The 12,441-nt window shown below is 44.0% G+C and overlaps 1 protein-coding gene across 1 annotated transcript in view; it reads right to left on the reverse strand.

Moving 5' to 3' along the window:
- Positions 1-12,441, reverse strand: part of LOC129705363 (putative phosphoenolpyruvate synthase) — a 124,169-nt gene that overhangs the window by 26,130 nt on the left and 85,598 nt on the right. Inside the window, exons 23-24 of the mRNA XM_055648909.1 lie at positions 12,010-12,084; positions 10,539-10,631 (exon numbers count right to left, since the gene is read on the reverse strand). Of these exons, the coding sequence (XP_055504884.1) occupies positions 10,539-10,631; positions 12,010-12,084 (168 nt within the window). The remainder of the gene's footprint in view (positions 1-10,538; positions 10,632-12,009; positions 12,085-12,441) is intronic.

Below are 12,441 nucleotides of genomic sequence, written 5' to 3' on the forward strand. Positions count from 1 at the left end.
TGGTAACCATCTTGGAAGGGATGATGGCATTAAACACCGTTGTAGTAAACAACAGCCTGACGTAGGTGTTTTTATTGTCCAAGAGCCAGTGAAATTGCATCTACTATTGAGCTGTTGTGGCAGTATGTGAACTGTAGTTGGTCGAGGTTCTTGTCGAGGTAGGAGTTGATGTGCAGCATAACAAGCCTCTCAAAGCACTTCATCACCACAGACGTTAGTGCCACTGGTCGATAGTCATAGGAGCTATAAAACCCTGAAGTGTGGGCGTGGCTCAGTGTCTGCAAGACGGGTAAGGGAGAGGGTCACGACTCAGTCTGAGCTGGAAATCTACGGAACACTGAAAATACTGACCTGTGACTGCCCTTTATGCGTTTTTAAACTGTGCCTTTTGCAACTGTGTGGCTATTGAAATGTGTGCCTATTGCAACTATGTGCCTTTTGCAACTGTGTGCCTTTTGTAACTCTCACCTGTTTTCGGCAGAATTTCTGGCCTGAGTGGCTGAGCTGCCAGCCCAAGAATCCATTCGGCCCACAATGGCCATACTAGCCTTCTGGAACACAGTCCCTTCGCCCCATGCTAGCCATCCAGAAAGCCCCCCCACCCCCCCACCACGCTGGCCAGCAATCTTGGAATTGGTGGAGGGGTGGAATATTGTGTTGTGAGACCAGCCCTCCCGTGTGAAGCTGGGACCCAACGGGTCCCACTTAATCTAGTATGACAATAAAACACTCTTGACTCTAACATTGCAGCCACCATCTGCGTCAGTTTTCCAGACTTCCTGATCTGGTCATAGCATCTCCTCCATCTTATCCTCATCATTGGTGCTCCTTATTGATGTGTGCTCAGGTCCCTTGCTCTTCTCAATATACACCCATGAATTTGTGCTCAAGTACAGTGCCACTTTGATCTTTAAATTTATCAAAAATACATCTACTATCAGCCAGATAAACAAGAATGATGATGCGGATTGCAGGAAAGAGATTGGGAACATTATGCCACAGTGTCAGACAACAATACAACCCTTAAAGTCCAAAGGAGAAACAACTTGTTTTTTTGAGGGTTTTGGGGAGAGAGCGGGTGGGTGAACACAACTTTGTTTCATCAATGGAGCAGTTACAAAGACGGTCAACAGCTTCAAGTTTCAAGGCATCCATATCACCAGCAACCTAACCAATGTGATATGATACAATAGAGCTTTATTTATCCCAGGAGAGAAATTGATCTTCCAACAGTCATAAAAACACAAAATACCCAAAACACAAAATACATGAAACAATAAATTAAAGTTGTGAGTGGCAAGGCTTGGGGGATATGCAAAGATTGGGGAGAGGAGGGGCAGGGAAGTCTATCTCAGTTGACCACATGACAGAAGGGGGAGGAGTTGTATAGTTTGATAGCCACAGGAAAGAAGGATCTCCTGTGGCATTCTGTCCTGTCCGCAGTCTGAGTAGCATCCTCCCCTCCAAGACCATCTCCCATGAATCCAACTCCGCTCCCAGGACGGAGCCAGCCTTCCTGACGAGTTTGTCGATCCTATTGGGGTCCTCCGCCTTCGCCCTGATGCCCCTGCAGCGAAGAAGATGGCACTGGCTGCCACCGATTGGTAGAACATCTCCAGCATCTTACTGCAGATGTTGAAGGAGCGGAGCCTTCTCAAAAAGTACAGCCGGCTCTGTCCCTTCTTGTACAGGGCCTCAGCGTTCCTCGACCAGTCCAATTTACTGTACAGGTACACTCCAAGGTATTTGTACTCCCTGGTAAACTGCTCTTCCACATCATTGATGGAGACAGGGGACAGGGATGTTCCTCTCCTCCAAACATCCACCACGATGGAGCATGGGTGATGGTGTCCTCAACCCCCATCTTTGTTTGGTAAGCGAACTACAGGGGGTCCAGGTAAGGTTTAACCCCAGGTCGCAGGTGAGTGAGCTCAGCTTCTCCAGGGACTTCATGATGTGTGAAGTCAGCATCACCGGTCTGTAATAATTGGGGCTGGGGTGCATCCTTTTTGGTACAGGAACCGAGCAGGATGTCTTCCACATCACAGGAACCATCTCCAGGCTCAGGCTGGGTTGAATATATGCTGGGGTACTCCGCACAATTGGTTGACACACACCTTGAGTACCCTAGGGCTGACACCATCAGGACCCATGGCTTTGCCTGCTCAGCTCCTTCCTCACCTGCTCAGCCTTGATGGTCAGGAGCGACACTGAAAGGGCAGAGGAAGTGGACCAGGAGGATTGAGGGGGAGAATATGTCGGGGAGCAGGGGGGAGGATGAGCAGAGGCCCCACCATCAAATCTATTAAAAAAACAGGTTTAGCTCATTGGCCCAGTCATGATTGCTTTCCCTCTCCAGGCCACTGATCTTCTAGTAGCCTGTTATGCTCTTCATACCACTCCACACATCCCTCATGTTGTTCTGCTGAAGTTTCAGCTCCAGCTTCCTCCTGTAATCGTCCTTGCCCTGTCTCAGTCTCAGTCTCGCCTTCAGGTCTTTCTGCACCCATTTCACCTCCTCCCTGTCACCATTCCTGAAGGCCCTCTTCTTGTGGAGAAGGGCCTTTATGTCATTGGTGACTCAGGGCTGTTGTTGGGGAAACAGCGTACAGTCTCCTCACGGACAACGTTATCCACACAGAACTTTATGTAGCTGGTAACACAGTCCATAAGTCCATCACAGACAGGGGATTACAGAGTGCGTCCCAGTCTGTGACCTCAAAACAGCCCTGTAGAGCGCCATAGGCCTCCTGTGACACCCCTCACTGACCTTGTGGTCACAGGCAGCCTCTGGACCATTGACTTATACTTGGGTGGGAGATGAACCATGTTGTGGTCAGATATATTGTCAAGGATGCTTCCCGCCTTGGCCATTCCCTATTCTTTTATTCTACCTTCTGGTGGGAGATACAGCAGCTTGAAAGGCAGATTCCAAGCTTACCCCATGGCTATCAGAGTCCAGAACCAATCACCCCTTTCACGCCTCTTTTATGGAGGTGCTGCCACATTCTCTTATTCTAAACTCCACCTCATTGGGTTATTCCATTATTACACTTTAGAATATTTTTTGCACTCCTTCTGATTGCACCACAATCTGTGCACCATTCTGCTGTTTTACATTTGCTGTTGTATTTATTTTTGCTTCTATCATGACTATGAATAATGTATACTCTATGGGAACAAGGAAGTTCATTGCATTCGAGTGTACATAGAAAATCAGTACATGACAAGAACAGATTCTTTGGCTCATAATGTCTGTGCCAAACATGATGCCATCTAACTATTATCTACCTGCATGTGATCCATATCCCTCCGTGCCCTGCATATCCATGTGCCAATCCAAAACTCTATTAAATGTCACTAACGTATCTACCCCAACCAGCACACCCAACAATGTGTTCCAAGCATTCACCACTCAGTGTAAAGAACATGTCCCGCACATCTGCTTTAAATTTTTACCCTAGCACCTTAAATTTATGGCCTCACGCATTTGATTTTTTGATCCTGCGAAAAAGGTTCTGACTGTCTACTCTCTCTATGCCTCTCATAATTTTATATTATTCTATTAGATCTCCCCGCAACCAGCGCTCCAGTGAAAAACAATCCAAGTCTGGAGTCATAAAGCATGGAAACAGACCCTTCAGCACAACTTGTCTATGCTGACCATGATGCCCATCTATGCTAGTCTCACCTGCCCATGTTTGGCCCTTATCCATCTTACCATGTACGTTTCCAAATGTCTTGCAATAAAATAATAATTTTCTGTATTGAGCAAAAAAACCATATTGTTCTTCAGCAAAAAATGTTACCTGAAATGGTTGAATTTGATTTTGAACGCTGAAGACAATGTGCCTAGATGAAGGCCTCATTGAAACAGACAAGAGGTCACACGCAGATAGATCATAATGGGAGTAGGATGGAGGATTAAAGTGACTGTGGACTCAATGCAGGTGAAAGTGGTCACCCAGTTTACATTTAATTTCCTAAATGTAGAGGGGACAATATAGTGAACACCAAATGCAATACAGTCGATTGAATAAAGTGTGGCTGAATTGCCGCTTCACCCAGCATTAATGATTGGGTCCCTGGATGATGGGAAGACATGAGGGCATCTCTTTATTAATGTTGCCTAAAACAATTTCACATCCTCGTCTTTCTTTGAATCAAAATTGGCCTGAGCTGTTGTGGGTTATCCATCCCCAATATTACTTCAGTTTGTCTCTGGCAACAAATATGTTTAATTGTTGAACAGTTGCAATATTTTAGTTCAGTTTAGTTCAGAGATGCAGCATGGAAACAGGTCCACGTGAACCAGTGATCACATGTACACTAGTTCAATCCTACACATTAGGGCTAATTTACTGTAGCCAATTAACCTATAATCCTGTGTAGAGAGGAATTGCAGCTGCTGGTATATATCGAAGATAGATACAGGAGAATGCGATCTAAAAACAAATCTGATTATAAATCCGATTAATTTTCGGATGGCATTCCCCGGTCGGTCTGCGGCCTACCATCGATGGAGCTGGAGGCCTCCCCGGACTGACCTTGACTTACATCGGAGTCGATCCCTTGCCTGGGATCGCTCCAACCATGGCCTGCGGACTGTACATCGGGAGCTCGCAGTCTCGGGAGAGGCCGTAGATGTCGGGAGCAATGTCGTGGAATGTCCGACCAGCCCCAACTCGGGGTTCGATCGTTCAGCACGGGGAAGGTGACATCCCCCCCGATGCAGGAGCTGATCGCCTGAACACTGAGGGCACAAACGCTGCCGACTAGAGGAGTCAAGATCATCCCATCAATGGAGGGCTCGAGGCCCCCAACTGTGGAGAGCAAAAGGAAGAGATTTAACTTTTTTTCGCCTTCAATCACAGAGAGGAATGTGGAGGAGTCTCTGTGATGGATGTTTATGTTAAAATGTCTTTTGTATGTTCTGCTGCCTTTTATTTGTATGACTGACTTGGCAAGTGAAATTCCTCATATATTGCAAAACATGGCTAATAAAGTATTATTGTGATTGTGATAGACACAAAGTGCTGGTGTAACTCAGTGGGTCAGGCAGCATCTCTGAAGAAACGATGGGGAAGAAGAAGGGTCCTGACCCGATTCTTCACCCATCCTTTTTCTCCAGAGATTCTGCCTGACCAGCACTATGTGTATATCAACAACCTGCAAACCCACACGTCTATGGAATGTGGGAAAAAAACTGGAGCACCTGGAAAATACCTATGTGGTCACAGGGAGCACATAGAGATGTTTTTCTTTTGGTTTCCATTCTAAGCTGTTGCTCTCACTTACATTTCACAGCTTTTACATATCTTTTTGGTGCTTTTTTCTCTCTCTCTCTCTATCTCTCTCCTCATCAAATGATCCACCACACAGCATTCTAAACAGTGTATCACCATGGTAATGCTAGCCTCACCCTACCAGAGATATTTCTCTTGTACCATCCGTCCTTATTCCCCTCTCTCCCCACTTGGGTAACTTAAAAATAACTTATTTTCTCTCTTTCCAACTTCTGATAAAGGGTCCTCAACCTGAAATATTAACTCAATTTCTCTTTCCATTGTTATGCCTGACCTACTGAATATCTCCAGCATGTCAAATTCCAAACCCTGTGTATATTTTATTTTCTGTTGCTCTTACATTTATTAAATTATTATCTATTTAATTAAAATAAAAACCTGTGGGTAACCTTCGGGTGGCGCTGTGGCAAAGTGGTGGAGTTGCTGCCTTACAGCGCCGGAGACCCGGGTTCGATCCTGACAATTGGTGTTGTCTGGATGGAGTTTGTATGTTCTCCTCGTGACCGCGTGAGTTGTCTCTACGTGTTCTGGTTTCCTCCCACACTCCAAAGACTATAAATTGTCCCAAGTGTGTGGGATAGTGCTAGTGTATGTGGTGATTGGAGGTCAGTATGAACTTGGTGGGCCAAAGGGCCTGTTTCCACGCCTTATCTCTAAAGCCTGAAGTTTAAAACTTTTGCCATCATTTTGGCAACACTTCTCAGGCCACATCTATAGACAGAAAATATATAAGAATCAAAAGTATATGTTCAATCAATAATTGGAGATACAAGGAACTGAAGATGCTGGGATCTTGAGGAAATAAGTTCCCCAGCAGTCTGTTTTTTACTCAGGATTCCAGCATCTGCAGTATCTTGTGTCTCCATTTTACTTCTCCACAGCAAAAGCTCTTCAAAGAATGCCCACTTTAAAGTTCCCCTCCTCTCAACTGGGGTTATAGAAACATAGAAATTAGGTGCAGGAGTAGGCCATTCGGCCCTTCGAGCCTCCACCGCCATTTAATATGATCATGGCTGATCATCCAACTCAGTATCCCGTACCTGCCTTCTCTCCATACCCTCTGATCCCCTTGGCCACAAGGGCCACATCTAACTCCCTCTTAAATATAGCCAATGAACTGGCCTCAACTACCCTCTGTGGCAGAGAGTTCCAGAGATTCACCACTATCTGTGTGAAAAAAGTTCTCCTCATCTCAGTTTTAAAGGATTTCCCCCTTATCCTTAAGCTGTGACCCCTTGTCCTGGACTTTCCCAACATCGGGAACAATCTTCCTGCATCTAGCCTGTCCAACCCCTTAAGAATTTTGTAAGTTTCTATAAGATCCCCTCTCAATCTCCTAAATTCAAGAGAGTATAAACCAAGTCTATCCAGTCTTTCTTCATAAGACAGTCCTGACATCCCAGGAATCAGTCTGGTGAACCTTCTCTGCACTCCCTCTATGGCAATAATGTCCTTCCTCAGATTTGGAGACCAAAACTGCACGCAATACTCCAGGTGTGGTCTCACCAAGACCCTATACAAACTGCAGTAGAACCTCCCTGCTCCTATACTCAAATCCTCTTGCTATGAAAGCCAACATGCCATTCGCTTTCTTTACTGCCTGCTGCACCTGCATGCCTACCTTCAATGACTGGTGTACCATGACACCCAGGTCTCGCTGCATCTCCCCCTTTCCCAATCGGCCACCGTTTAGATAATAATCTGCTTTCCCGTTTTTGCCACCAAAATGGATAACCTCACATTTATCCACATTAAACTGCATCTGCCAAACATTTGCCCACTCACCCAGCCTATCCAAGTCACCTTGCAGTCTCCTAGCATCCTCCTCACACCTAACACTTCCCCCCAGCTTAGTGTCATCCGCAAACTTGGAGATATTGCCTTCAATTCCCTCATCCAGATCATTAATATATATTGTAAATAGCTGGGGTCCCAGTACTGAGCCTTGCGGTACCCCACTAGTCACTGCCTGCCATTGTGAAAAGGACCCGTTTACTCCTACTCTTTGCTTCCTGTTTGCCAGCCAGTTCTCTATCCACATCAATACTGAACCCCCAATGCCATGTGCTTTAAGTTTGTATACTAATCTCTTATGTGGGACCTTGTCGAAAGCCTTCTGGAAGTCCAGATACACCACATCCACTGGTTCTCCCCTATCCACGCTACTAGTTACATCCTCGAAAAATTCTATAAGATTCGTCAGACATGATTTACCTTTCGTAAATCCATGCTGACTTTGTCCAATGATTTCACCACTTTCCAAATGTGCTGCTATCCCATCTTTAATAACTGACTCTAGCAGTTTCCCCACTACCGATGTTAGGCTAACTGGTCTGTAATTCCCCGTTTTCTCTCTCCCTCCCTTCTTAAAAAGTGGGGTTACGTTTGCTACCCGCCAATCCTCTGGAACTACTCCAGAATCTAAAGAGTTTTGAAAGATTATTACTAATGCATCCACTATTTCTGGAGCTACTTCCTTAAGTACTCTGGGATGCAGCCTATCTGGCCCTGGGGATTTATCGGCCTTTAATCCATTCAATTTACCCAACACCACTTCCCGACTAACCTGGATTTCACTCAATTCCTCCACCTCCTTTGACCCGCGGGCCCCTGCTATTTCCGGCAGATCATTTATGTCTTCCTTAGTGAAGACGGAACCAAAGTAGTTATTCATTTGGTCCGCCATATCCTGGTTCCCCATGATCAACTCACCTGTTTCTGACTGCAAGGGACCTACATTTGTTTTAACTAATCTCTTTCTTTTCACATATCTATAAAAACTTTTGCAGTCAGTTTTTATGTTCACTGCCAGTTTTCTTTCATAATCCATTTTTCCTTTTCTAATTAAGCCCTTCGTCCTCCTCTGCTGGTCTCTGAATTTCTCCCAGTCCTCCGGTATGCTGCTTTTTCTGGCTAGTTTGTACGCATCATCCTTTGCTTTGATACTATCCCTGATTTCCCTTGTTATCCATGGATGCACTATCTTCCCTGATTTATTCTTTTGCCAAACTGGGATGAACAATTTTTGTAGTTCATCCATGCAGTCTTTAAATGCCTTCCATTGCATATCCACCGTCAACCCTTTTAGAATTAATTGCCAGTCAATCTTGGCCAATTCACGTCTCATACCCTCAAAGTTACCTTTCTTTAAGTTCAAAACCATTGTTTCTGAATTAACAATGTCACTCTCCATCCTAATGAAGAACTCAACCATATTATGGTCACTCTTGCCCAAGGGGCCACGCACAACAAGGCTACTAACTAACCCTTCCTCATTACTCAATACCCAGTCTAAAATAGCCAGCTCTCTCGTTGGTTCCTCTACATGTTGGTTTAGATAACTATCCCGCATACATTCCAAGAAATCCTCTTCCTCAGCACCCCTGCCAGTTTGATTCACCCAATCTATATGTAGATTGAAGTCACCCATTATAACTGCTTTGCCTTTGTCGCAAGCATTTCTAATTTCCTGTTTGATGCCATCCCCAACTTCACTACTACTGTTAGGTGGCCTGTACACAACACCCACCAGCGTTTTCTGCCCCTTATTGTTTCGCAGCTCTACCCATACCGATTCCACATCCTCCAAACTAATGTCCTTCCTTTCCATTGCGTTAATCTCCTCTCTAACCAGCAACACTACCCCACCTCCTTTTCCTTTCTCTCTATCCCTCCTGAATATTGAATATCCCGGGATGTTCAGCTCCCAGCCTTGGTCACCCTGGAGCCATGTCTCCGTGATCCCAACTATATCATAATCATTAATGGCTATCTGCACGTTCAACTCATCCACCTTATTACGAATACTCCTTGCATTGAGACACAAAGCCTTCAGGCTTGTTTTTACAACGCTCTTACCCCTTATACAATTATGTTGAAAAGTGGCCCTTTTTGATTTTTGCCCTGGTTTTGTCTGCCTGCCACTTTTACTTTTCACCTTGCTACCTATTGCTTCTACCTTCATTTTACACCCCCCTGCCCCTCTGCTCTTGTACCCATCCCCCTGCCACATTAGTTTAAATCCTCCCCGACAGCAGTAGCAAACACTCCCCCAAGGACATTGGTTCCATTCCAGCCCAGGTGCAGACCGTCCTGTTTGTACTGGTCCCACCTCCCCCAGAACTGGTTTCAATGCCCTAAAAATTTGAATCCCGCCCCCTTGCACCATTTTTCAAGCCACGTATTCATCTGCAATATCCTCCTATTACTGCTCTGACTGGCCCGTGGTACTGGTAGTAATCCAGAGATTATTACCTTTGAGGTCCTACTTTTAAGCTTATCTCCTAGCTCCCTAAATTCATCCTTTAGGACCTCATCCCTTTTTTTACCTATATCGTTGGTGCCAATATGTACCACGACAACTGGCTGTTCACCCTCCCCCTCCAGAATGTTCTGCAGCCGTTCAGTGACATCCCTGACCCTTGCACCAGGGAGGCAACATACCATCCTGGAGTCTCTTTTGCGGCCGCAGAAACGCCTATCTATTCCCCTAACAATTGAATCCCCTATTACTATTGCCCTTCCACTCTTTTTCCCCCCCTCATGTGCCGCAGAGCCACCCATGGTGCCATGAACTTGGCTGCTGCTGCATTCCCCTAATGAGCCATCTCCCTCAACAGTTTCCAAAATGGTATACCTGTTTAGGAGGGAGATGACCGCAGGGGACTCCTGCACTACCTGCCTACTGCTTTGCTGACTATTGGCCACCCGTTCCCCTTCTGTCCTCTTACCTTTTACCTGCGGTGTGACCAACTCACTGTACGTGCTGTCCACGACTTTCTCAGCGTCGTGGATGCTCCAGTATGAATCCAACCGCAGTCTGTGATAACTTCTCTAACTGCTCCCCTTCTGTGATTCCTGCTCCTCAACTGCGTTATGCTTCTGCCTATTCCCTTCACAGATGCTGCCTGGCCCATCGAGTCCCTCTAGTGCTTTGCATTTTTCTTAAATTAGTACTTTAATGATTTATTAATTTTTAACCTATACATATTTTCCTCATATTCAAGCTGTGGGCAATCAAATTATTTTATCAGAGGCATTAATCCATGTGCAAGAATGAATTGCATCTGGGTTAAAAACTGAGTTAAACAGCGGACAAAGAAAAGCAAAGCTTTTTCCAACAATTATGCTACTGCTCTTAGTCTACCTGTTTCTAGATAGCAACAACAATCTCTGTTTAAAACCTATCCAGAAATTACTAATTTGTACAAAATACAACATAAATAAACTTACCCGTAGAAATGTAATTGCATTGACAACTCTCTTCCATAAAGGTGATTTCCCATAAATTAGGACAATATCATGTAATGATAATTCATTCAGCACCTATCAATGAAAGAAAACTTCATATAGGAATGGAAGAGATGGCGGTAGGAGTAGGCAAGATCTTAGCCTAGTGCATCATTCAATAAAATCATATCTTCACAATTCTGGCTGGTTTCCATATCCCTCGCTCTCTACACTTCATATACCTGTCTGGCCTGACAATGAAAACAGTTATTGACTAAGACTCTACTGCTATTCGTGGTGGGAAGGACAGCCTTGATCATTTCCCACAGATCACGCGGACCACCACTTTTCTGAGAAAACACTGTAACAGGGTGTGCTTAATCCTTTAAAAGACACCGTAGAAAGTGCTTTTTGGTTCATCTAGTAGTCAGAGAGAATGAAGAATTGAATCTCCAAGGGTAAAAAAATGGCTGCATCCAAGAACCATAGAATGGTACTTCACAATACAAGGCCATCTTGGTTGCACCAACTCTTTGTTATATCTGTCTAATTAAGGTTAGAACTGATCAACAGATGCTGGTTATATGGTTTCCACACAGAAGTGACAGAAAAGTAGATTATTTGATTCCCAAAGAACTATTGTCAAGAACAGTGCTGTAATGAATATATAGCTAAATCATTAGAATGTAAATCAAAAGTTGTGATCAAAGTGTTCAATAACTTAATAAGCCATATCTGATTTTAACTAGTGAGATCCAAGCAAGACATATAAACAGAATTCAAAGAGTCGCTATGAGGACGATCCATAATATCACGAGGCTGAGATGAGGAATATTAAAAAAATCTTGTGCTTTTCAGCTGAGGAGGTATAAACCTCATTTGAAGTCATGCCTTAGAAGGTTTCGCACTGAAGTAAATATGATAAATAGATTTTGGTGAGGATAGTTGATCTAAGAATTTACAGCAAGACAGCAGCAGAAGTCATGCTTTAAGTTGTACGATGGAGCTTTTAGACTTATTTAAACAAACAGACATACTGTACAGGCACCTCGTGGTGCACCAAGAGATAACATAGCTGAAACGCAGCATGTAATTCAAAAACACATAAAGTAATCAGAATAATTTAAAGTAAATTTGAGTGTGATCTTTCAAAAACACAGTGCATAAATTAAGCTTCAGTGTTAATTAAATTTGTGTTGTTTTAAAAATACATAAATAAAAACGTGCAAAACATGATTTGCCTCTTTCTGAAAGAGCAATAAATGGACAAGGTAGCACTCACTCAACGCTGCATTAAAGTAACAATTGTTAAATAAATATTTTTGCTATTTGTGCTTTGCTTGCAAAGCCAGCATTTATTGACTGTTGTTTAATGTGAATACTGCACGAGAATTGGAACTTGAAATCATGACTTCAAACTGTTTGCATCTCAAAGCACTTTTTGTTTGCACTGTGTAAATAAATCAAAAAGTACCCTTCCTAGCAGTTCAAAGTCATTCGTCTTCTTGCTAGTGATTAGGTTGTTCTGTTCCATGTTGGCATTCATGCTCTGGAAAGAAATACAAATATATCAACACTTTCAGTTTGGAATTTTGCTCTCGTCTTTCTTTTAAAATTAAGTTTATTGCTACCCCGACTAATTAACTAAATTATAATGCATTAATGATGGGGAAGGTTGTATAAGCTCATGCTGCGAGCAACAACGTTTTGGTCAGTAATGAATGAATCATGAAAGTGAAATTTGAAAGGAACAATGATAATTCAAATATTGACGCACTGCTTACCTGAACCAGTGCAGCTCAACAAGCAGTGGGTTAATGGGTCACTGGCTGCAAGGGCAGCACAGTGGCGCAGCAATATAGTTGCTGCCCTACAGCACCAGGGACCCTGGTTCGATTCTGACTAC

The sequence above is a fragment of the Leucoraja erinacea genome, chromosome 17 (genome assembly GCF_028641065.1).
Source record: "Leucoraja erinacea ecotype New England chromosome 17, Leri_hhj_1, whole genome shotgun sequence".
NCBI lineage: Eukaryota > Metazoa > Chordata > Chondrichthyes > Rajiformes > Rajidae > Leucoraja > Leucoraja erinaceus.